This window comes from Eptatretus burgeri, chromosome 4 (genome assembly GCF_056783735.1).
Source record: "Eptatretus burgeri isolate ZD-2024b chromosome 4, Ebu_testis_v1, whole genome shotgun sequence".
In the NCBI taxonomy this organism is placed as follows: Eukaryota; Metazoa; Chordata; class Myxini; order Myxiniformes; family Myxinidae; genus Eptatretus; species Eptatretus burgeri.
In genome coordinates this window covers 102,184,498-102,210,516 of record NC_140964.1, presented here as the reverse complement: position 1 = coordinate 102,210,516, position 26,019 = coordinate 102,184,498, and the positions used below count along the sequence as shown (strand labels likewise).

Sequence of the window (26,019 nt, the reverse complement as noted above, 5' to 3'; positions counted from 1 at the left end):
ATTGGTTGAAAACGAAATAGACAAGCAACAGACAACACAGCCAGTGCACATGTCACAGCACACATATACTATTTATTTCAAGTTTAAACGACTTATGTTCAGATAGCATCCCAGCGGGCAGTTATGCTTTTTGATAGTTATGAAAGCTGACTGGCTAAGGCTGGCAATCAAGACAGTGGGCGTCTTATGCACAACGCTCCCGAGGCGTCCTTTTGTGAGCGATGGGTGTGCAGGCACACTGATAATTTTAAGCTGCGCTCTACATTGTTAAACCTGGTGTTGGCTTAATGGTTAAGGTGGCTGGCTTAAGATCTTAGGATCCTGAGTTTGAGCCCCTACTGGGCTGTTACATAACACCATGTGGGTTTGCTCAGCCTGTCATCCTTCTGAAGTCGGCAGAATAAGTACCGGCTTGCTGGGAAGAATGAATCATTCAAGTATCCTGTGTTGGAGTGATGACCTGTCCAGGATCGTGCCCTCTAGCCAAGAAAAATTGCCTCTGCTGCCCTATGTGTTTGAAGACATGAGAGTGGTTCTTCTTTTCTTCTTTTGAATTGTTGAAACTGTTCCAGCACACAGGTAGTGTGCTCCCAAGTATGAAACACAAATCAAGCGTCTTTTGTTACCTAAAGCTCTCTCGGATAAGCAGTGTTTCAAATCCAAAGAGGTGTATGAAAAGATTTGGATGCAAAATTATGTGTGAACCATACCAGATTAGGGGCTGGCAGGACGGCCTTAAAGTATGCATACTCACCTCTGAGCTGTCTTGTGTTTGAATCTTGACCCAGCTTTAAAATGTCATTCTGCTGTTCAGCATGCAGAGAGATTTATAAATGTGTCAGCTGTCTCTTGTATTGATGTTAAACTGGGATGTTGGTATTAGTTTGTAGCCATTAAAGATCTGACTGTGTCTTTCACTAAGAGTAGCTGAGATATTGTTGGCACCCTGCAACTCTTGCCATCCCATCGGCCACAAACGAGCTGTGATTTACACCCTCCTAAAAAGAGCACGTCATTACCATCAACAATTGAAGACAAGACGAGAGAGGTGAAGCATCTTCAAAGCATCCAGAAGGCCAACAGCTACCCTGACAGATTGTTAGCAAAAACGGAAGCGATCTTGGTGGTCCCAAAAAACAGGGCTGGATCACCGCAACAACCAAAAGGTTTTTGCGTTTTTCCTTTTGTGCCAGGTGTTTCATGAAGGATTGGCAGAGAGTTTCAATTGGAGGTGTGAGAGTAAATTTCAAACCTGTACTTACCATGAGACAGGCACTCATGAAGGACAAAGATAAGCTGCCCAGGAATGACCAGGCAGGGGTGCTATACATGGTGCCTTGTTGTTGTGATGTGTAATATGTTTGAGAGATGGGAAAAACCTTATGCCAACATATCACTGAACATTGCAAGACCTTCAAATGTAACTACCTGAGGAGATCTACCATTGTCAAACATGGGCTGAAAGCTGGCCATGTTCCCCTAAGGGGCAGTGTCAGCATTTTGGATGTGACCCCCAATAAAGCCAGAAGAAAGATTTTGGAGGCATTGAATGTGGAGTAAACAGTTACATAGCTCATGGAGGAGGTTATGGATTTGCCACTAGCGTTTGGTCCACTCAAACATAAACACACCAGAGATTCTCCATTGTAAAAAAAGAGGACATGGAATATAACGAATACAACCTGAATATAATGTTTTACCAAGTTTGGATTTACATTGTTACATCATATGCGTCCACACTCGACCCACCCGACCCATTCACACACTCTTTCGAACACTTTGCCACATTTCTTCCATTGGTTCAGGTCATTACGAATTATGATTGCTTGTATTACATCGATTTAGCTTGAGTCAATTACTAATTGATTATGTGAGAGCTGATTGGTTGTTCCCTCCAGTTATGGGTGAGATATGTGATTGGGTCTTGTTATTCATTTGCTGTCGAACCCTGACATTCAGGGTTCCGCTATTCGCGAACACCGCATATTCGTCATTCATAAAATGTCAACTGCTTCTACAGTTGCGGCCCTGTGCTTCACATATTTGCAGTTTTTTTTTTTTCGCGTATTCATGGTTTTTCGTATGTGTATTCACGATTTTTCTGACCTGCTTCTACATTTGCGGCCCTGTGCTTCACATATTCATGGTTTTTCTGACCTGATTTTCCGGGCATCTCCGGGAGGTGTTTAATATGACCCATCGGTGATCGCTAATCACTTGCCAAGCCTGCTGTTACTCATCAACCATTTTATTGGAGTGCTTGCTTGAGTGCTTTAGCAACTTGATGAGCACTCTACAAGCTACTTGGATGTTAGTTTGTAAGCCATGGCGATACACAGCAAAATTACGCGCATTGTGTCCCTGTGCTCTGTCCTACTGCACAAGACAATCAAAAATACATCTAACAACGTACAAAGTTCATGCCCGACCTGCCTGTGTTATGCCCTGCAATGTTATGCAGTGCCAAGCCTGCCATTCATTATCAAGGGATGGATGGAAGACGTGGTTGGATGGAGGGAAGGAATGGAGCGAATAAATGGATGGATGGATGGATGGATGGACCAAACCAAGTTTGTAAGCCATGTTTGTAAGCCATGGTGAGACAGTAGACGAGAGTAAATGACTTTTTATTGCAGCTGTTGTTATTTTTGAAAATAAAACTACAAATTGACATTCAAGACAATGTGAGCTGCTAATGTAAATGAAGTACATATGCAGAAAAACGTGTGTTCCATTGTCTTAGTTAAATCTGACAAATGTTTAAAATGTTACCATCACTTCTGAGCGGTCATGCTAAGCACAGCCCGGAGATGCTCGGAGACACACCACCTTGTGGAGTACTTTAGAGGTTATTAGGCGAGAGTTGTTTCTAAAACCCAAGCTCATTGCAGATGACACAGGGAATATAATGACAGACGAAAGTACAGCAGGTGGAAAGCCATTAATTCATTAATAATTGGTTCCTTACATCTTGTGTTCACTCTGTGAGATTGGAGTATCATTTGTTCATGAACAACTGTAGGACTTGCTGTGAATCCACTTTCTATCCATCCATTCCTTCCCTCTATCCATACATCCATCACCCCTTCCCCCCATCCCTTCCATCACTCCTCACTCCTTCCTCTCAACCTCCTCTATCCTTTCCCTCCCCTCTCCCTCCTCTCTCTTTCTCTCCCCCCCCCCCTTAATATTCCCATCAGCGAAGCGAGGGGTTGTATATGCAAGTCGATCCTGATGTGTGTGTGTGTGTGTGTGTGTGTGTGTGTGTGTGTGTGTGTGTGTGTGTGTGTGTGTGTGTGTGTGTGTGTGTGTGTGTGTGTGTGTGTGTGTGTGTGTGTATGTGTGTGTGTGTGTGTGTCTACTCCATAACTCCAATACCATGAAACCTTCCAACCAAAAGTAAACCAGATCTACTCCTCCGATATGAGCAATAAGCAAGAGCAGACCCGTTTCACCCGCTTCATAGCAAGCTTCCTCAGGCCAGTAGACCCCGAGCCTCGACACGTGTCCGGTTTTTATTTCCGATGTGACCGCTCATTTCCTGTCATGTGCTGGTGCTCAAGGTCAAATGGAGGAGTGCTTTTTTATACGCCCAATATATATATATATATATATATATATATATATATATATATATATATATATATATATATATATATATATATATATATATATATATATATATGTATTATATGATACCGGTCGTCCGTCCGTCCGTCCGTCTGTCTGTCCGTCCGTCCATCCGTCCGTTCCTGTCCGCACTCTAACTCTCAAAGTTTTCAACTTTCACGTTTCATATTTGGTACATAGGTACAGACTGTGGAGACGGTGTCGCGACATATGTTCGTCATCTAAAGTGGTTGCCATGGCAACCAGGATGCTGTTTTCCATGTCGTAGCACAATTCTGTATATACCTTCTTGTTCTTCATAAATTGACGTGTTTGCATATATAATTGTTTGTGTGCGTGCGTGCACGCGTGTGTGTCACAGAGACTTTTTCGGGCGTATATTGTGCTCACTTGCGCTCTTGTTTTATTTTGCAAACCTAAAACAAAATAAACATCAAATCACATCATCGATAGGCTCCTCTGCTGTTTTTTGTTTTTACTGGCACGTGATCTGGTGTTGCGTGTGTGTGCTTGTTGATGTTTTTGTATTTCCGGGGCACAAACATGGCAGGTTTCTTATCCAGGTTGGACGTGATGAGGTGTGGGTTGTAGGATTGTTGGGGTTCCCATTGGGTGTTGTACACACGTGGATATAGTGTTTGGGATTGAGTGTTATTTGTTCCTCACCTTATCCAGCTGCTTGCTGGATGATGATGGAGGAACTCAAACAAAAGATATTTGCGTGTCATGTGAATTGGCTCCCACGATACTGGAACAGGTACGTGGATGATACCTTCACCATTGTGCATGCAAACATGGTAGACCACCTACTGGGGCAACTTGGCCAGGTATTCCCCAACATTAACTTCACAACCAAAATTGAAAAAGAAAGCAAATTGGCCTTTTTGGATGTGGAGGTTCACCATAAGCCCGAAGGCTCCATAACGACCTCAGTTTCCAGGAAACCAAACCACACCAGCAGATTACTGGATTTTAACTCCTGTAACACAATCTCCCACAGCATAGTGCAGCACGGACCTTCGCAACTCAGACATGGATGGTGTCATCAGCCAAAGCCGATGAATTATAGAAATCAGATTAGTTGGAGGAGTCCTGCTCAAAAATGGGTACAGCAAAGGGATAGTCCTCACCTTGAAAGAACCAAAATGGACAGAACGGAAGGAGCCAGACACACTTGGGCACTGTGTTCTGCCATATGACCTGGGCCTTTCTGAAAGGATTGGCAGTACGTGACGTACGTGACGCATGGATTGGCATAGTCTACAAGCCTCTACACACCATCTAGAATGTCATCTCAAAACTAAAAGACCCAATACCCACTGGTGATAAATCTGGAGTCGTTTGCCATTCATCGTGCAGAGACTGTGACCAATTCTACATTGGTGAAACTTGAAGAAATTTAAAACAATGGCTAGATGAACATGATAGAGCAATTAGGCTTGGAAAGGTGACACAGTCAGGGGTAGCATGTCACTGCCTGCAATCTGGTCATAAATTTGACTTTGATGGGACCCGTGTTCTCGACACGACGTCCAACAAATGACACCGATTGATACTGGAAGACGATGTGAAGAGCCAAGAGGATAGTCTAACTGGGGAGACGGTGGACATACCCACACAATACACACATCTGATGCAAATGGTGAAAACTGGATGGTCATGGTCCACACCTGTGTGGAAGCCATTTCTTGTTGTCCCTCTTTTACCCAGGTGTTTCCATTTTTTTGTCGACTACCTGTACATTGAAAATGATAAAAACCCTTAATGTGTCTTGGTCTCTCATGAGTAGGTATCTTATTTGTATAACTTTTTGAACATCTGGCATCGTTAAATCAAACGTTTTGTGGGATCAATTCCAAAATAGAGACCTTAATTGTCATCATGCTCCCAAATGAGCTACATATGTAACTGCTGATCAAACTTTTTACGAAATCATCAATCGTGGGTAAGGCTATAATGAGAAAAGAAACTGTTTCTAGTCCCAGGAAATATACCATCAGACGCATATTTCTGTAAATTGGGATTTTATCGACTGAGAAAATTCCTTGTTTCAGTTACTTAACTGTTAATGGATGAATGATGAGGTGGTAGAAACTGTGCTTATGTTGTTTGTTGTTTGCACAGAAGAAATCTATCCCAGCAGAGTTTCCGTATCGGCATCATTCACTCTCAAGGTTGATTTAAGAGCAATTTTAATTGAATGTATGCTTTTACATGAAGGTATTTTTACTCACTTTATTGTTTCTTTGCATTTTGCACTGTTTGAGTTCTTACCTAATGCTGCTCTGCCAGTTCTAGCAGTGCTCTGGGCAGCCCTAAGCCGCAGACGAAAGGCCGCCCCAGCAGCAGGTGGTTGTCCACCCGGAGATGTCCGAGAAACGGTGGTGAGCTATGATGATGAAGGAGGTGGTGAAGAAGACACACGTGCCTTTGACCTTGCAGCACTACAGTGCCCTGAAGCTACACAGGCCGAAAGACCCACTGCAGTGGAGGTTCAAGCTCAGAGCACAGATCCACGGTAAGACTTCCTCATGTTGTGTGATGTCCGATGATTAATCTTCCAAAGGAAATCCACAGAATAAACCCAACACAGGGTAGATTGCAATATTAATTCTGGGAAGGATAAGCAGGTCATCTGCAGTTGCATCATGTGAGCTTTTAAGCTTTCATGTTAAATTCTCGGTGAAATAGGATTGAAATAAACTACTATATCTTATACAAAGCCGCAGAAGATGCTGCATCATAGAGTATGCCATCCTTTGGTAGAGGTATCATTAATCTGACTGTCCCATCTACAATGCTGACTCAGTATAAAAATTATCCTGCAACAACATGTAAGAATCTTTGGTTCCGATTCTGAGCTTCCGATTTGGGGTCTGAGCATGTTCGATGATTGCTTGCGTAGTGCCTCCTTCCATTTCATCAAAGCTAAGTTTTCCAGACCAGATTCATCATGCCTTTCTGTTATATTTTTGTTCCCGTGTTACCGGTTGTGTTTTTGTCCAATTGTCCACGTTTAACCATACCTTGCTGTCATTGTATTGTCAAATTTGTGTCGCTGTCAGTGTCTGGCCTATTTGCCAAGGCTTCAGCTTGTGTGGTGGGAATGCAAGTTATGTCTTTGCTTTGATGCCGCGTGCCTCGTTCCGCTTTGTTTACCCCCAAGTGTTGACCTTTTCACATTCCTCAACTTCATATTATTCCTTATCCTCACTTCAAAAAAAAAAACAGCTCCCCCAAAAATCATGAATTAATTATGCCTGGTGTCTTTAGAGTTAGCTAAAACTTTGGAGTTAGCTTTAGAGTTCGTTCCTTCTTTATCTTTTCCTTTCTCAATACCTCCCAATTCAAGTAACATTCCTTTTGAATGATTTTATTTGCTTCTTATTTTAAAAGCTTTTAATAACATTTTCAAATGCTTCATTACCTATTTTTCATCACGAACCCATTCCTCTTATTCTTCTTCTGCACAAGGTTTCCTTCCCGAACCTGGCAAACTGACAAACACTTAGTCCATCAAACGTTCCCCCTCTTATCCTCCATCCCACCAACAGCACGACTTTCCTCCGTTCCTTCAACAACCATTCATTTCACCCATTCTGTCATGTCTGTTTCAACACCAGGGGATGAACTGTATTTAACTTTAAATCAACACACAAATTGAATGACAATATATCTCAATTTGGAATCATGAGAAGTCCAGTTTGCAGAGGTTGCCTGCACATGACCGTCAACTTCCCTTCACGTCCATTGATGGTGTCAAACGTACCTCAGTCATGTCAGTTGTATAGATACGGTGTAAGACACCTTTGTGGACTTTGAACCTGTACTTGTTCTTGTACCGCATCCGATGATTTCTGTTATCCTGCACCTCCTTCCACAACCTTTGAAGTGAGACATCTTCCTTCTGAGCTTGCTCGAGCTCTTGCACAGCCACCTTAGGAATGTCAGATTGTGACACCTTCAATGGTTTGATGTTGTCCTTCTTGCACTTGGTCTGTGCCCTGGTCACTGCTACTTATGCAAGATGTGGAATCCAGTTTGGGTCTGGATCCTTGACCTCTCATACTCCCAGTATATTACCGATGACAAGATCACAAATGGGGTCCTCCATGCACATGACCTCCACCTCTCCCACGTAGTATGGTGTGTCCACGTGGATCTTTGCAACTGGATAGTAACGCAATGTACTTTCAATCAGCATGCAGGAGTAGACTTTGCCAGTTATCTGATTTGTAGTCACCAGGTCTTTCTTCATAGCTGCATGAGTACATCCTGAGTCTCGGAGTGCTGTCACTTTCTGTGAACCCACGTAGCCTTCATCCACGGTGATGGTGCCATTGGCGATGCCAGCAGTGCTTTCTTACAACTGCTAAAAACCATAGGTGTTGAATGAAATATTCCTTTGTTCATCCGTATCTCTTCAGGACACTTTTGCACAGCTGATGCAGACTGCTCTTTCAGCTCTGCTCTGCACATAACATCTTTCCTCTGGAAGTCATGCACTGCACCGGCGACCTTCTGTTGTGGCCTTATCTGAACTGTCTTCCTCAATCAACATTCGGCCATCATGTGGCCTTTCTTGTTACAATAAAAGCATTCCCTCTCACTTCTACTGAATTGGGGCTTTGGAGGTTGAGATGGGTCAGTCGTGTGCAGCAAACTGTCTGACCTTGGTTTCATTGTGACGTCCTTCTTCTTGACTGACTCCCTGTAATACACCCACCATGTGCTTCAATATACTGCTCAGCTAAAGTTGTCATTGCTTCCGTGTTCTGAGGAACTCTCTCAGCTATGAACGGGCCATCTCCATAGAACACACGAAGGAACTGGTCATGAACCAAGAAGTCGCTTAATTCTTCAAAGCTGTGTTCACACTTTGCCATCAAAGTCCACTCTGAAAAGCACAGTCTCAAACATGTCATGAACTGAAACACAGTTTCACCTTTGTCAGGTTTAATTTCTCTGAATCTCCAGTGATATCCCTCCTCTGTAAGTTTATACCTCTTCACCAAGGCCACTTTCAACTGATCATAGTCGTGAGCATTCTCCAAGGGCATAATGGAATTTCACCTGGAGGGCTTTGCCTGTCTGAAGGGCACTGAGACTGACTGCCCAGTCCTGTCTGTTCCAATGTTAACTCACAGCGAAGCGCTCGAATATCTCAAAGTACGTGTCCAGCTCATCACATTTCTCATCAAATGTAGGGAGCTTCAGCTTGTTTGCCATTACTCGTATATCACCAGTGTCAGGTGTGATGTGAGCAAGTGTAGCTGCTTCAATCTCCAACTGTATTCTTTCCAATTCAATCTTCATTTGCATTTCCTCCTTCATACTTTCGGCTTCCGCCTTCTCTTCCCTTGCATGTTCCTCATGCTCCAATTCGTCTTTGTGTGCCTCACGCTTCACTTCGTCTTTGCATGCCTCATGCTCCTCCTCCTCTTTCCGTGCATGTTCCTCACGCTCCGCTTCATCTTTGTGTGCCTCATGCTCCATTTGTCTTTCCTCACATTCATGAGCCTTCTTTGCAGCCCATTGCTGTTCTTTCACAAACGCCATTAGTGTCTCTCCCTTCATTACAAGCCGCTCGCCTCTCTCAATCCACTTGTCAAACTCCATGGCAGATGGATGAGCGGTCATTGTGAACTCAGATCACATCCGCAGTACCGTGGCTTACACATCGTCTTCTTCATCTGCTGTTTCTGTGAGACTGTAAAGCCTTTTACCACTGACAAATCCTGTCACGGTCGCCAAAATTTCAGGGGGTATACGCACCTTATAGGGTTTCCTTCCCTTCTGCATATGTATGTATGTTGTTGTGGTGTACATATGTGGTTTCCTATACAAGTAAGTACTATTGAAGTGGTGTACATATGTTGTTTGTGGTGCCGAACCCAGCCCGTTCTCGAATGACTGCAATCCATGCTCTGCACTTCATGTGTCTGAACGATAGTTCCGGTTGGTTACCACTCAAATGGATCTTTGTCAGTTGGAGTCTGTGACTTCTGAGTGACGTTACAGTAATCACATCAACAGCATAACGTTTTTGAAACTTGTATTTCAAATAAACAGATCAAAAGTCAAATGAAGACATTCACCATTACATTCAATGTCCAACTCCGATTCCTACGTTGAGTTGTTCCCGCCCAGTATCCCTGTTCTGCCGGCTCAACTCACGCTTGTTCACCTCATCCACCAGGGCTGTTGAACAATTGAGTCCTGTCATGGTGTTCTCATACTCTAGAGTCTAGATTATTCAAGAGCTCAAAGGAATCAGTTCCCGATGCACAATCTTAACGAGTTTTAATCAACATGATCATAATCAGCTCTGAGCCTTACAAACTGCTCTGGACATTAACACCTCATTAACTCATCAGAGTTCAATCGAGCATGGGGACGATCAAAACACACGTCTCCTCACGTGTCACCCTCCTCTCTCTCTCTCTCTACACCTCCCTCTTGAGGGCTTATATAGTATCACAGAACAATCCTGTGCCTTCTAGCAAATGTGATTCTAGTCCAGACAGAAAGTTTTGTCTGAGAACGTTCCAGCACCTTCACATATCTCGTCAGGCAGGTTACAATGCAATACTGCCAACTACAGTCAAAATTAGCACATTTTACCGATCCATGCTAAACTAAACTTATAACATGTAACCGTCAATTTTAATCATTCATTTACAGGCATTTATTAGTGCATACTCACAAATACCACAATATCTTGCTTTTAACTGACACAAACTTCCCTGTTAATGTCTCCTGTTCTTCCTTTTCTCCAATTTGTTCATTTGATCACATGCTTGTGAGAGTCAACATCTTTCTGGCTATTCTCAGAGAGCAGCCACAGTGCTGGTGAGTCTGGCAGTTCACTCGAGCAGACTGGCAGGACTACAAGCCACCATCTCACTTAAGGACTGTTCTCTTATACTTTCCGTCCCCGATATTAACTCAGCCCTGGGAGTTATTCTGCAGAAACCTTCTCTGTCTTATGCACATATCCATCCCATCTCATCTTCAGTTATCATCCTCTTCTGCCTGCCCATGGTACAGTGAATCCTGTGGTGAGGCAGTTGCCTTCAAACAACTTATCTTCTCTTCCTGGAAAGCAAATCTGACAGAAGGCAACACGAGATCTCTCCAAAAAGCCCACAGAAAGTGTGTGCCCAATCTCAGGAAAGCCAGATAACAACATTTGGCTAATCTCAAGACTGATCATTGGAACTTGTCTCCTTCCTCAAAAACCTGGGGGTGCCTTGTTAAGTCTGTCTCTGGAGTATTTACAACTCCCACCCCTCTCCATCCCTCACCTCACTTAAAGTGGCACCAGAGCCGACTCCGCTCTTGCGAAGGCCGAATGCCTCAATTCTGTGCTTGCCTCCAAATTGTGAGTCCCCAAACCCTCACGCCCTTTACCCACCCTACACAGTCACACCTAACTGATCCTGGACGCTGTGTCCTTTTCACCTGAGAAGGTAGAAAAGTTTCTTGCAAACCTCGACTCTAAAGCTGCAACTGGTTTGGACGGCATTGGCGCACGTGTTGTAAAAATCCTCTTTCTGTCTGTAAAAAAAATCTTAAATGCAGCTCTTGTACATCGTCTTTTTGCTCTTTTCACCCTTTCATTTGCCTTAGCTCATCTTACATCTGCTTGGAAGTCAGCCAACATCACAGCATTATATTAGCATGGTGCACAAACGATGTGCTTAACTACCGACCTATCAGCTTATTTCCAATCATCAGCAAGGTCATGTAATCCATCATCACAGTTCCTTCCTTTCCTCCAATGGCCAGACCTTTGACCATCATTTTGGATTCAGATCAGGTCACTCTACCCTGACCATGCTGCTTCTGCTCTCCCAACAATGCGAGGGGGACCATCAATCCCAGACATGAGATCAGGCCATCTCGACGGACATCTCTTGAGCATTTGATACAATATGGAATCCTGCCTTGCTCTCCAAATGTCCTTTCTCTCCATCCAAGACCACCACCAAAAATGGCTTATTGACGTCCTATATTCTTACATGGAATGGGTGGCTCTCAACAGGATCCTCTCATCTTCTCTCCCTTTCAAGGATGGGGTGGCCAAAGGTAGTTTTTTGGGCCCAGCCCTTTTCCTAATTCCATTAACGATCTCTCTGACTCTCTTTGCATGTTGCCAAACGGTCCTTTCAGAGAAACATAGTGAGAGTGTGAGATTTGTCCCGATTGAAAGTAAGTAGTCGAATCCATCAAATCCATCGAATGAAGGAAAATCCTCTTTATCTGTTTACTGGTGACTCCACCCTCTGCCATGATACCCCTCCTCCTTTGAATATGTAGGCAGCAGACTCTTCCTTCTCTACAGACCTTGATAATAATCATGAGCTAGTCAGATACTTGGAATATGTCATTCAATCTGGAAAAATCTCATACTCTCATGCTGTCCCTCTGAAAATAATATCTGGCAAACCCTCCTATGTACTTTCGCAATATTCTTCTTGAAGAAGTCCAGTCACTTAAGGCCCAGTCACACCTTGACGTTTTAGCCAGCAATGGCAACGTATCAAAATGTATGTGAAACGCTGGCTTACGTTGAACTTTTGATGTTTTTTTTTTTTAATTCGGACGTATTCATAACGACTTGGTCTTATGCATAACGTATTAGTAACGGACGCAGAACGTTTCGTTGTGTTGTAGATAACTTATACCAACGAATGCTGAACCTGTTGTCGGCCTTCACAACCTATGCCCAACGATAGTCTAACTTCGGCATAGCGCGCTGCACGCATCGCCGACGATGACGTGGCGTAGGTTATGAAAAGGCTGCCGCACAACGATTCAAATCATAACCGCCGCAGAAATGGAAGTGTCAACATCGCAGTCACACCTTGGCGATCTTGCCAGCGTATGCCAACCTCTGAAAAATGCGTCTAAAACTCTGGCGCACGTCGAATACGGTATGGGTAAGTTTGGTATGTGTGAATAGAACGCTAAAGTACGCAATCATACGTCATAGTAAGTGGAGTACGTCTTGTAATTTTAAACATGTTGAAAATTTTACGACGTACTTGCCGTATGACACACGCTCCGCATGCGATGGGAATAAGTTGTACACACGATATGCGATCGTTGACACACATCGACACACGTTACTTGAAAGTTACTCATAAGTCGAAACACGTCAATGGTTAGCGTCGGTGTTCCAGACTCCCGGTTTTTTTTTTTCTTCGGTATGACGGTGTTCAGTGTACAGTGCGGTTATGATTTAAATCGTTGAGCGGCAGCCTATTAATTATATTATATTATAACCACACTCGAAATCAAAGTGTCAAAATCACCATCATACCGAAACAAGGAAGAAAAAAAAAACAAAACAAAAAAAACAGGAAGTCTGGAACACTGACGCTAACCATTACCTTGATGTGTTTCGACTTATGAGCACCTTACAAGTAACGTGTATCGATGTGTGTCACCGATCGCGTAACGTGCCTACAACACGTTACTCATAGGTTAGAAATAAGTTTCGGGTACGCTAAACATTACCTCGACGTGTTTCGACTTATGAGTAACTTACAAGTAACGTGTGTCGACGTGTGTCAACGATCGCGTGACGTGCCTACAACTTATGGCCAGCGTTATGCGGAACGTGTGAGTCATACGCTGGCATAAGTCTTAAAATTTCAAGCATGGAAAATTTGAGGACAACCGAAAAGTACAACGTTTAAAGCCAGCGTACAACGACGTATGGCAGTGTTTTTCAGCATGCTCTCAATGTTATCAAAACTTACCCATAACGTATTCGACGTGTACCAGCGTTTTAGACAAATTTTCCAAAAATCGGCATAAGCTGGCTAAAATGTCAAGGTGTGACTGGGCCTTTAGACGTTTGGGCCTCACGAAAAGCTATGACCTTTATTTGGCAAACTATATTTCTAAATTGGCCTCCAAAGCCAGTTGCTGACTGGGCATCTTCCATTGTGCAAAGTCTTTTCTTGGCACATCTGAACCTTTATCTCCCTCCAAGGCCTTCATGTGCAGCTTGATGGAGTACTGCCCTCCCACATGAGCTGGCACACCAGCCTCACATTTTGCTTCAATTGACACCCTGCAAACCAAGGCTTTCGAGATCATTGCAATCTCCCACTGTGAAGCTTAGTCTCTGACACTATCACTTTCACATCGCAGACAGGTCGGTGGTCTCTCTGTATTCTTCTACCTCCTTTCTGGTCTTGCCTACTCTGCCCTTTCCATGCTCTGACCACCACCCCCCCCCGCCAACCCCCCACCCCACAACCCTCTCAGGTTTCTACAGGGCACACATACTATCAGCCAGTAATCAACTTCTGGTGAAACTCTCAAAATCAAGACACTGCTCACCTCCAGTCATTCATTCCTCTTTTTTCACGACTGTGGAACCAACTTCCTCAGTCTCTTCCATCTCATTCTTCCTTCCAAAGCTTCACGACTGCTGTTCACCACCATCTCAGGTTATCCTCCATCCACAACCTTCATCCTTTTTACAACAATTAATCATCCCCAAGGCCAACTTTTTCTGAGTTTCAAGTTTTTCCTTCCACTTCTGTGATTTAGTTTGAGGCTGTATCCATCTTTTTCACCACTGTGTCCGCCTCTTGCTCTCATTCATCCTCACATACATTCTTTCTCTAAGTTTCCCTCTATTTTGGCCTTCAACCCTGCTGTTGATGTGTCACCCCTCCCTATCTCGTCCTACTTTTATTTTTGTTCTGTTACATCCTGGTCCATTCTGTTCTGGATCCTCCACAAGCCTCAACACAATGTTCAAACAAATCACACCTTCCAGTCAGTTATTTAACCAAAGTCCATTCTGTAACATTGCCTATTCTTTAACATCTTGTTATGCTCTATATAAATATGCTACTGAATCAATTAAATTCATTGTTAGTCATGTGATTATTGCCTCGTGATTTGTGAGTTTATTCCACTTCCCATGTGCTTGCACAGACAAGAGGAGCCTGGCAGTTTTCTCTGTGCAATGCTTTGTGCTGCGGATGCTGACCTTTCAGCACCTCCGTTCGACTCCCTGTGCTCCTATGCCTATGAGGGTGCTGGCTCTCTTGCTGGCTCTCTAAGCTCCCTCAGTTGCTCTGACGATGATGGTGATCAGCGCTACGACCGCCTCGCTGACTGGGGACCACGTTTTCAGCACTTGGCTAACCTGTATGGTCATCCCATGCCAAATGGACCCTGACCTCGGCTTGTGGCTGATAAGATAGCATTTTATGGAAGATATCAGACCGGAATAATCTAAAAAGGGCTCGTCTCTGTGCCTGAGAAAAAAGTGAATATGGAAGCAAGATGTCTGATTTCCACTTCCACAATCATGGTGGTCATATGGATTGGAATTGTTGAAACAAATTCCACAGTGTTACAAGATGAGAAGATGAGAAGTAATTTTCAAATGCTACTTGTAAAACCAGGAAATATTTGAATGAAAGCAGCAAAGACTGATTTATCAATAAAACTGCAGACAGGCAGTTGTACATGTGGCTGGAGTCCCACATGATTGATTGTCTCATCTATCCAAGGGACCCACAACTTGACCTTTATTTGGCTGAACACTAATTGGTGAACTCTACCACAACCAAGCCAGCAGGCATTCAAAATACAATGAATGTCTAGCTTGTGTAATTTAATGGTTTTGGTTTTGTTTTTTGAGTGAACTAGAAATAAGGAGTTAATTCATTGGAATATGATGGACTTGCTAATTCACTCAGGATTTGTAAATGTTGCTCAAATCTATTTGGAAAAGTACTTTCTGGTTAAAAATATCATAATTCTAGGATTGATTTTGAAAGCAGAAAGTAAGAATGTATTATCGATCTTTTTGATCAGAAAAAATATTAACAGTGAGCTGGCTAGCCTCGGTACGCCTACTCGTCTTTGAGTTTTCTCGCCTGGATTTGATCATCGACCCAGCGATAAACTGTCTGAATGTCGAGACTGGGACCCAGTAGTCTCGATCCAGCTATAAACTGTCTGAGTTTTCCAGACTGGGTTTAAAACCTTGACCCTGCGATAAACTGTTTGAGTTGGCTAGACTGGGTTCAAACCTTAACCCAGCTATAAACTGTCTGAGTTGTCGAGACTGGATTCGAACCTTGGCCCAGCTATAAACTGTCTGAGTTGTCGAGACTGGATTCGAACCTTGACCCAGCTATAAACTGTCTGAGATTTCGAGACTGGGTTTGAACCTTGACCCTGCGATAAACTGTCTGAGTTGTCTAGACTGGGTTCAAACCTTGACCCAGCTATAAACTGTCTGAGTCGTCGAGACTGGGTTCGAACTTTGACCCAGCTATAAACTGAGTTGTCTGGACTGAGTTCGAACCTCAGTCAAGCTAAAAACTATTACTTTGGTGTTTCACGTCGGTGATTCGGCAATGTTTGCTCTTTCAATCAGAAGGATGTGAAGCCAGAGGACCCGTTTTCCAGCACTGATAGTTTGTAGATGTTAAAGATCTCACGTTGTCTTTTGTGAAGAATAGGCGGGTTATTGCCAGCATTCTGAACAAACCACTAATTTCTGTCAAAACTACAGTAAGCAAGTGGTCTGGTCTTGAATATCCGATACCACCAGGTTACACTGCTTGCTATCTCACAGTGTGGTTTCTGACTGGGCATCTCCTACACCATCAACAAATTCACGTTCCTAGGTTGTTCACATGCCACATGTGAACAACCACCTTCGTCCATGAAGGGCAACCATGTTGATTGTTAGCGGAAGAAAATCAAACGGACACTGGTGAGAGAACGAAGGAAAGTAATGAAAAGTTTAGAGATAGTTACAAAAAATGACAAAGAAGGTAAACATGGCACGATGATCAGATATTTCAGGAAGATTTTTTTTCTCCGTGTGAATAATGATGTACAATAATGATGAAAGGTCTAAGCAAAGTAAACTGAAAGCAAAGTGGCAGGAAAATAATACAGGAAGCGTAAGGAAAGAAACTAAAATGGCTTTGGATCCTTTCTGCAGGATTTCTGTAAAGTTTTCTTTGGAAAGCTATTTTGTATTTTCAATGTAAATTTTTATTCATAAGTTTTCAGAAAATGAAATAGTTGGGCTCTTCGTAGTTCAATTAGAAGATGAATGTCCGGATTTCTCCCCGCCACCTCTCCCCGGTTTATTCAAGCTCTCTTTTGAGGCATAATCAGTCTCGGAACCTTTTTAAAAGACTATTTTGTTACAGAAAGTAAGGTATTGCTTATTAAATGTGTATATCAAGCAAAGTTAATTGAAGCTGTAACGCCCAAATCCTCACACGTTCACAACTTTGTCATTACCTCAACGATGCAGCACAATAAACCAGAGACTGACGATTGGTTATCTGGCGTTTATAGGAAGAGTGATTAAATAATAGGGTTTAATTTTGAATGTAGAATTATCATATTATCATCGAATCCTTAAAGATCAATGGAAAAAAATTAATGTAAACCTGATTCTAATTGAGAGGGCTTTCAAAATGTTCTCAGACAAGATTGTCTAAGAAATGACAACTTTTTCAATTTATAACCATATTCAGTGGACATAGTATATCTGGAATTTAAGAAGGCATTTAATAAGGTACCACATCGGAGGTTGTGAGCCAAGTGAGGGCTTGTGGAGTGGCTGATCACGTAGCTAATTGCTTCCTATCACTAAACCAGTTTGCAATCCAAAGAGTGGCTGTGAATGGGAGGATTTCTTGCTGGGAGGATGTGAGTCATGGGGTACCTCAGGGATCAGTACTCGGACCATTACTATTCATTATTTACATCAACGATTTGGATAGTGGGGTGAAGAGTAGGCTTTCCAAATTTGCAGATGACACAAAGCTGGGAGGTGAGGTGGATAACAGAGAGGGTGGTGATCACATGTAGGAAAGTTTAGATACTTCAATATCTGTTTAAAATAAACAGATGCTGTTTAACATAAAGAAATGTAAGGTGTTGGGGATGTTATAAGAATAATGAAAATAGAGATTACAGGATGCAAGGGGCTATTTTGGAGTGTGTCACACAGGAGAAGGATCTGGGGGTGGTAGTAGATACGGGGCGCAAGCAAGCAGCACAGTGCCAGGTAGCTATAGGTAAAGCAAATAGGGTTTGAGGTTTTATTCATGGAAGAATAAATTACAGAATGGACACGAATAATGGACAACATAACTTTTCAGCAGAATGGACATGAATAGGACAAGGGGGCACAGTTGAGTAATGAACAGGAGAGTTAGGATGGAAGTAAGGCAAGGGTCTTTCACTCAGAAAGCGGTGAATGCATGGAATGGTCTTCCTGCAAAGGTAGTGACAGTAGAGTGAATTGTTCTAAAATTGAGTTGGATGTGTATCTGGAAATATTGTGGAATGGGGAGCACTAAGATGTTTGCATGATCAAGCAGGCTTGATGAGCTTCATGACCTTCTCTTGCAAAACAAGTTCCTTGTATCCTCATATTTGGTTCATGAATTTTTCCTACTAATTATGTGGAGTTGGCAGGATAGCTTGGTGATATGCACACTCATCTTTGAGCTGTCTTGGCTGGGTTCACCTATCATCCTGGTGTTTCACAGTTAGGGTCAATGTGTGTGCCATCAATGTGTGTGCCATCCTTCGGACGACGTTAAGCCAGCACTGATCATTGTTGGACGTTAAATATCCTACTTTGTCTTTTATCTAGAGGAGGCGACTTCGTCCAGCAGCCTGAACAAATTACGAAGTCCCGTACGCTCAGTCAAACATCTTGAGATAAAGTGTCACTGTTTCCAGAGTTGTATCGTAGCATTGAAGCACCCTTCCAGTTCAAGTTGTAATGAAGGCCCATAGTTCTATCCACTATACAGGCTTCCATTATTATTTATTATTTACACTTGTGCATTGGAAAATATAAAAAGTTGGCCCTTCTTGAATTATCTTCTCGTCTTCGTCGAACATTTTGAATGCACCTCATATCATAAATGATAAAAAAAATAAAGAAAACTAGGTGTTTGACATCTTTGAGGTAAATTGGAAAGGTGTGGTCCAAGGTGTGTGAAAATGTGTCCGTCTTAGTAAATAATGACATTTGAATGGCATTGAATTGGAATATTTAAGATCATTATCAAAAGTCGTTTCTCAGCTGCATTGCCTTAACGAGCTAGTCAAAACAACGTCAATATGATAGATGCTGATGAGATCACTCTGTTTAGAATACTAGTGTTTAGGACTGCACATAAGCTGCAAATATGAAGGGAATGATTCAATAGAAACACTTAGGACCAGGAAAAAGAAAAGTTCCATTTTTAAGGTTATAGTGTTATTGTCCAACTCTGAACACTTATGAGATTTTTCATGTCTGATTTTGAAAGGAAAACTGTGAAACCTTTTACAACGGGTCCCATGAAAGTTTCAAAGTTTTAACGTAATGGAAACAAAGCCAAAATGTTTGGATCTCAATAATTTATTTGTTCTCTTACAAGACTGCAACAGTACAATATTATTTGACATTATCGGTGGTGGATTAGAACAATCGTATTTTTGCTATTTTGTTAAATAACGTAACTTTGAATGCTTGAAGCACTTAGACTGCTTGGACCTTGTTTTCTCATCATTGTGCAATTTTGGTTTTCCTCTTTATCTGCTGTATTAAAGTTACTTTTTTCATATGTGCAGGTGGTCATGATGTTGAGCAAATAAAAACTTTGCATTTTTCTTATTTGTAAATTTTTTGCAGTTGATTTCATCCCATGGGAAACTTATCAAGTTACTTGCATCCTGAACTTGATTGGGTAGGTGTAGCAAATGTGTTGTTCTTGTGTTTAATGAAACCTGGGAATAGTTGTTTTAAACTCTACACATGATATCTTATCAATGCAACAAGGATTGGAAAATCTAAAGTAATAAAAACTTTTGTCCACCCATAAATTCTGCAACATTGTATTGATTATTGGATACAAGTCAGAATTGTATTGATAGAAACCTAACTGCCAATAAACCTTTGATATGTGTACATGATGTTTGGAAAACAACAACAAATGAATATCCCCAAACGTGACGAATGCTCATCTCCCTTGATGGAAGGCGGTCCAGAGTTGGGGTGCATTAGGTGATAAAGTTCATTTGCAATTTGATTTGATGGAATATTGGGGGCCAGTGGGGGCTGAAAGGCTTGATAACACGATTGCATTCACGCTGTGAAAACTAAGCGGGTCCTGAATTGATGAAAAACGTTCCATTAGTTTTTGTCCAGTGAAAGGACCCATAAAGCCTGTTAGAACCTAAAAGGGTATAAAAGGGTTCAAGAGGTCTAAATGGTGTAAGGGTCTAAAGTGTTAAAGGTCTGAAAAAGACTAAAAATGTCAAAATGATGTAATGGTCTTCAGGGGTTTAAAGGATCGAAGGAGTCTATAGGGTACATACCAAAAGTAGTGAAGGTCTAAGGGATCAAAAAGATCGAAATGATCTAAAGGGTGCACAGCATCTAAACTAAAGGATGTAAGGGGTATAAAGGGGTCAAAAGTGTTAAAAGTGTCTTAAAAGGTCTAAAAAGTAGAATGGTTCAAAGTGTCAATTTTTTTAAATGTCAGGAAACCTAAATTAGCGGCGATTACAAATAACGCCACAAATAATTACACTCAGTGAAGATGAATGAGCAGTTAAGAAGTGAAGAACAAGAAGCAAAGAGCCCAAACTGATGGACATGAGGAAGAGGAAGCAGCACTTGGAGTACATATTTACAAGAGTGCCACTGTAAAACACAGCAACAAATAACGTCCTCCCTCGGGGGTAGATATATATATATATATATATATATATATATATATATATATATATATATATATATATATATATATATATATATATATATATATATATATATATATATATATATATTTCCAGTAAACTCTGTGTCTGTGTGTCTGTCTGTCTGTCTGTCTGTCTGCGACTACCGTTTCTCGACAACCGCCGGTCCGATCGGATTGAAACTTGCCAGGAATATTGCCAGGGACCCGCGGATGTGCCTTTTCAAGGTTTGATATTAATCGGACGAGCGGTTCCCAAGTTACGGCCATTTATCTGTCAACCAATGACAAGACATGGTGCTATGACATCACGAATGACGTCATAATTAACGTTTATTTATTTATTTATTTTTTTGAACGATTGACGGTCCGATCTGATTGCAACTTGCCAGGAATATTGCTGCGGACCCGCGGATGTGCCTTTTCAAGGTTTGATATTAATCGGATAAGCGGTTCCCAAGTTACGGCCATTTATCTGTCAACCAATGACAAGACACGGTGTTATGACGTGAAAAATGACGTCACAATTAATGTTTATTTATTATTATTATTTTTTTTGCACGATTGACATCACAATTCTTCTTCTTCTTCGTTTGGTATGACGTCACAATCGACGCTGAGACCTGAGTATGTGCCTTTTCAAGGTTTGATATCATTCTTCATCCGTTTCAGCTATTTCCCAAGTGTTTCCCAAGGTTTGAAAGCTGTTTTTTCCCAAGGTTTAAATTAATTGTTCAAATTATTAATTAATCCCAAGGTTTGAATTTTCCCAAGGGAAACAGCTGTTTCCCAAGGGTTTGAAAACTGTTTTTTCCCCAAGGTTTGAATTAATTGTTGTGCTTGGTAGACATTTGTGAATAAATTTACAGAGAGAGGAGGGGCAAGAGAAGGGCGAGAGAGGGGGCGTCACAATTCAAGAGAGGAGGGGCGAGAGAGAGGGTGAGAGAGAGGGGCGAGAGAGAGGGGGCGTCACAATTCAAGAGAGGGGAGAGGGGAGGGGCGAGAGAGGAGGGGGATGAGAGTGGGGCGAGGGAGGAGTGGATGAGAGTGGGGGCGAGAGAGAGGGGCGAGGGAGGAGGGGGGAGAGGGGTTGAGAGTGGGGGCGAGAGAGAGGAGCGAGAGAGGAGGGGCGAAACTAGGGGGGAGAGAGAGGGGCGGCACAATTCTTCTTCTTCTTCTTCGTTTGATGTGACGTCACAATGGACGCTGGGGACCTGAGTATGTTTCCCAGGGGTTTCCCAAGTTATGGCCATTTATGATACGGTTGGTCCGATCTAATTGAAAAAATGTCCCAATCCAGTCGTCGTTTACGAGAGTGAAGGAACGAAGCTGCACATACTGCAATGGAAGTAAATTAAGCCGTGAAAGTTGAGGCAAACAATTCCTGCAGGTGTCCCAACTTTTGATGATTAGTTGCAAACCCTCTGTCTGTACAAAAGCAGTGTTGGAACAGACTGTGTTGCTACATCCTCTGATGCATTATTTGGACAAGTTTGCACTGCAGGAAGTAGTATATTGCTATCATAATGGCGAGAAAAAAGACAATTAACAAAGGAAGACAGACAGACCATTATCACCCTTAAAATGTAGGTCTTTCCTTTAGAGAAATTGCAAAGAAGCCAAGGTGTCCGTGATTACAGTTTCCTACGCCATCAAAAGGCACTTGGAAACTGGAGGAAACTGACAGAAGAGGTCTGGCAGACCCAAAGCTACAACACAATCAGAAGACAAGTTTCTGAGAGTCAACAGCTTGCATGATAGGTGGCTCAGAGGACAGCAGCTTCAAGCACAGCTTAACACTGGTCGAAATCGAAGTTATATATCATACCAAAAAATCGAAGTAAGGAAATCTCAGTTTCAACTGTGAAGAGAAGACTTCGAGCTGCAGGTTTGACAGGTCGAGTGGCGGTAAGAAAGCCATTGCTAAGATGACAAAACAAGAAAAATAGGCTTGCCTGGGCGATGAAGCACTGCCAGTGGATGACTGAAAACTGGAAGAAGGTCTGATGGACCGATGAATCAAAATTTGCAATCTTCGGTTCATCACACAGGGATTTTGTACAATGTCAAGTCGCGGAAAGGATGGTTCTTCAGTGTGTGACACCAACTGTCAAACATGGAGGACGAAGCGTGATGATCTGGGGCTCTTTTGCTGGATCCAAAGTCATCGACTTGCACAGAGCAACTGGCACCCTGAACCAAAATGGCTCCCACAGCATTTTGCAGCGCCATGAAATACCCTCTGATCTATGCCTCGTTGGTCAGGGGTTCATCCTCCAGCAAGATAATAGCCCATAACATACCTCCAGGCTATATCAGAACTACCTCAAAAGAAAAGAACAAGACGGAAGGCTTCAAATCATTGAATGGTCAGCAGTCTCCAGACTTAAACCCCATCGAGCTGGTAAACCCCATCGAGCAGTATATATATATATATACATATATATATATATATATATATATATATATATATATATATATATATATATATATATATATATATATATATATATATATTTGGATATATTTGTTTTCATATATATGTACATCGATGGAAAAACTGATAATAAGGGTAGAACAAATTTCAAAAAAAAAATTTTTTTTTTACTTTTTTTTTTCGACTGGATCGACTACCCAACAGACAAACATATCGACGGAAAAACTGATAATAAGGGTCGAACAAATCTCAAAAAAAATTTTTTAATAATTCTTTTTTTCGACTGGATCGACTACCCAACAGACAAACAACGGAAAAACTGATAATAAGGGGAGAACAAATTTCAAAACAAATTTAAAAAAAACATTTTTTCGATCGACTACCCAACATAGACGGAAAAATTGATAATAAGGGTAGAAAAAATATCAAAAAAAAAATTTTTTTTTTTATATATTTTTTTCGAATGGATCGACTACCCAATAATAAGGGGAGAACAAATTTCAAAAAAACTTTTTAAAAAACATTTTTTTTCGACTGGATCGACAACCCAACAGACAAACATATCGACGGAAAAACTGAAAATAAGGGTAGACCAAATTTCAAAAATCTTTTTTCAAATAATTTATTTTTTCCCACTGGATCGACTACCCAACATATTGACGGAAAAACTGATAAGGGTAGAACAAATTTCAAAAAAAAAAAAAAAATTTATGTTTTTTTTCGACTTGATCGACTCCCCAATAATAAGGGTAGAACAAATTTCAAAAAAAAAAATATTTCAACATTTTTTTATCGTCTGGATCGACAACCCAACAGACAAACATATCGACGGAAAAACTGGAAAAAAGGGTCGAACAAATTTCAACACAAATTAAAAATAAAACATTTTTTAAATAATTTTTTTTTCGACTGGATCGACTACCCAATAATAAGCGGAGAACAAATTTCAAAAAAAAATTTTTAAAAACATTTTTTTTCGACTGGATCGACTACCCAATAATAAGGGGAAAACAAATTTCAAAAAAAATTTCAAAAAACATTTTTTTTCGACTGGATCGACTACCCAATAATAAGGGGAGAACAAATTTCAAAATTCTTTTTAAAAAACTTTTTTTTTTCGACTGGATCGACTACCCAACAGACAAACATATCGACGGAAAAACTGATAAGGGTAGAACAAATTTCAAAAAAAAGTTTTTAAAAATTTTTTTTCGACTGGATCGAGGACCCAACAGACAAAGATTTCGATGGAAAAACAGATAAAAACCAGAACAAATTTCAAAAAAATATTTTTTTTAATATTTTTTTTTCGACTGGATCGACGACCCAATATGAAGGAGAGAACAAATTAAAAAAAAAAATTAAAAAAACATTTTTTTTCGACTGGATCGACTACCCAATAATAAGGGGAGAACAAATTTCAAAATTCTTTTTAAAAAACTTTTTTTTTTCGACTGGATCGACTACCCAACAGACAAACATATCGACGGAAAAACTGATAAGGGTAGAACAAATTTCAAAAAAAAGTTTTTAAAAATTTTTTTTCGACTTGATCGACGACCCAACATATCGACGACCCAACATATCGACGAAAAAACTGATCATAACGGAAGAACAAATTTCAAAAAAAATTTTTTTTTTTTCGACTGGATCGACTACCCAATAATAAGGGGAGAACAAATTTCAAAAAAAATTTTCAAAAACATTTTTTTTTCGACTGGATCGACTACCCAAGAGACAAACATATCGACAGAAAAACTGATAATAAGGGTAGAACAAATTTCCAAAAATTTTTTTTTTACTTTTTTTTTCGACTGGATCGACTACCCAACAGACAAACATATCGACGGAAAAACTGATAATAAGGGTCGAACAAATTTCAAAAAAAAATTTTTAATAATTTTTTTTTTCGACTGGATCGACTACCCAACAGACAAACAACGGAAAAACTGATAATAATGGAAGAACAAATTTCAAAACAAATTTAAAAAAAACATTTTTTCGACTTGATCGACTACCCAACATAGACGGAAAAACTGATAATAAGGGTAGAAAAAATTTCAAAAAAAAAAATTTTTTTTTATATATTTTTTTCGAATGGATCGACTACCCAATAATAAGGGGAGAACAAATTTCAAAAAAAACTTGTTAAAAAACATTTTTTTTCGACTGGATCGACAACCCAACAGACAAACATATCGACGGAAAAACTGAAAATAAGGGTAGACCAAATTTCAAAAATCTTTTTTCAAATAATTTATTTTTTCCCACTGGATCGACTACCCAACATATTGACGGAAAAACTGATAAGGGTAGAACAAATTTCAAAAAAAAAAAAATTTTTATGTTTTTTTTCGACTTGATCGACTCCCCAATAATAAGGGCAGAACAAATTTCAAAAAAAAAATTTTTTCAACATTTTTTTATCGTCTGGATCGACAACCCAACAGACAAACATATCGACGGAAAAACTGGAAAAAAGGGTCGAACAAATTTCAACACAAATTAAAAAAAAACATTTTTTAAATAATTTTTTTTTCGACTGGATCGACTACCCAATAATAAGGGGAGAACAAATTTCAAAAAAACTTTTTAAAAAACATTTTTTTTCGACTGGATCGACAACCCAACAGACAAACATATCGACGGAAAAACTGAAAATAAGGGTAGACCAAATTTCAAAAATCTTTTTTCAAATAATTTATTTTTTCCCACTGGATCGACTACCCAACATATTGACGGAAAAACTGATAAGGGTAGAACAAATTTCAAAAAAAAAAAAATTTTTATGTTTTTTTTTGACTTGATCGACTCCCCAATAATAAGGGTAGAACAAATTTCAAAAAAAAAAATTTTTCAACATTTTTTTATCGTCTGGATCGACAACCCAACAGACAAACATATCGACGGAAAAACTGGAAAAAAGGGTCGAACAAATTTCAACACAAATTAAAAATAAAACATTTTTTAAATAATTTTTTTTTCGACTGGATCGACTACCCAATAATAAGCGGAGAACAAATTTCAAAAAAACTTTTTAAAAAACATTTTTTTTCGACTGGATCGACAACCCAATAATAAGGGGAAAACAACTTTCAAAAAAAATTTGAAAAAAGATTTTTTTTTTTCGACTTGATCGCTGCCCAATAATAAGGGGAGAACAAATTTCAAAAA

The 26,019-nt window shown here is 40.6% G+C and overlaps 1 protein-coding gene across 1 annotated transcript in view; it reads left to right on the top strand.

Moving 5' to 3' along the window:
- Positions 1 to 19,612, top strand: part of LOC147028783 (cadherin-7-like) — a 293,221-nt gene extending 273,609 nt beyond the window's left edge. The window contains exons 11-12 of the mRNA XM_085879499.1: positions 5,923 to 6,148; positions 14,596 to 19,612. Of these exons, the coding sequence (XP_085735625.1) occupies positions 5,923 to 6,148; positions 14,596 to 14,842 (473 nt within the window). The 3' untranslated portion in view covers positions 14,843 to 19,612. The remainder of the gene's footprint in view (positions 1 to 5,922; positions 6,149 to 14,595) is intronic.
- The last annotated feature ends 6,407 nt before the right edge of the window (positions 19,613 to 26,019 follow it).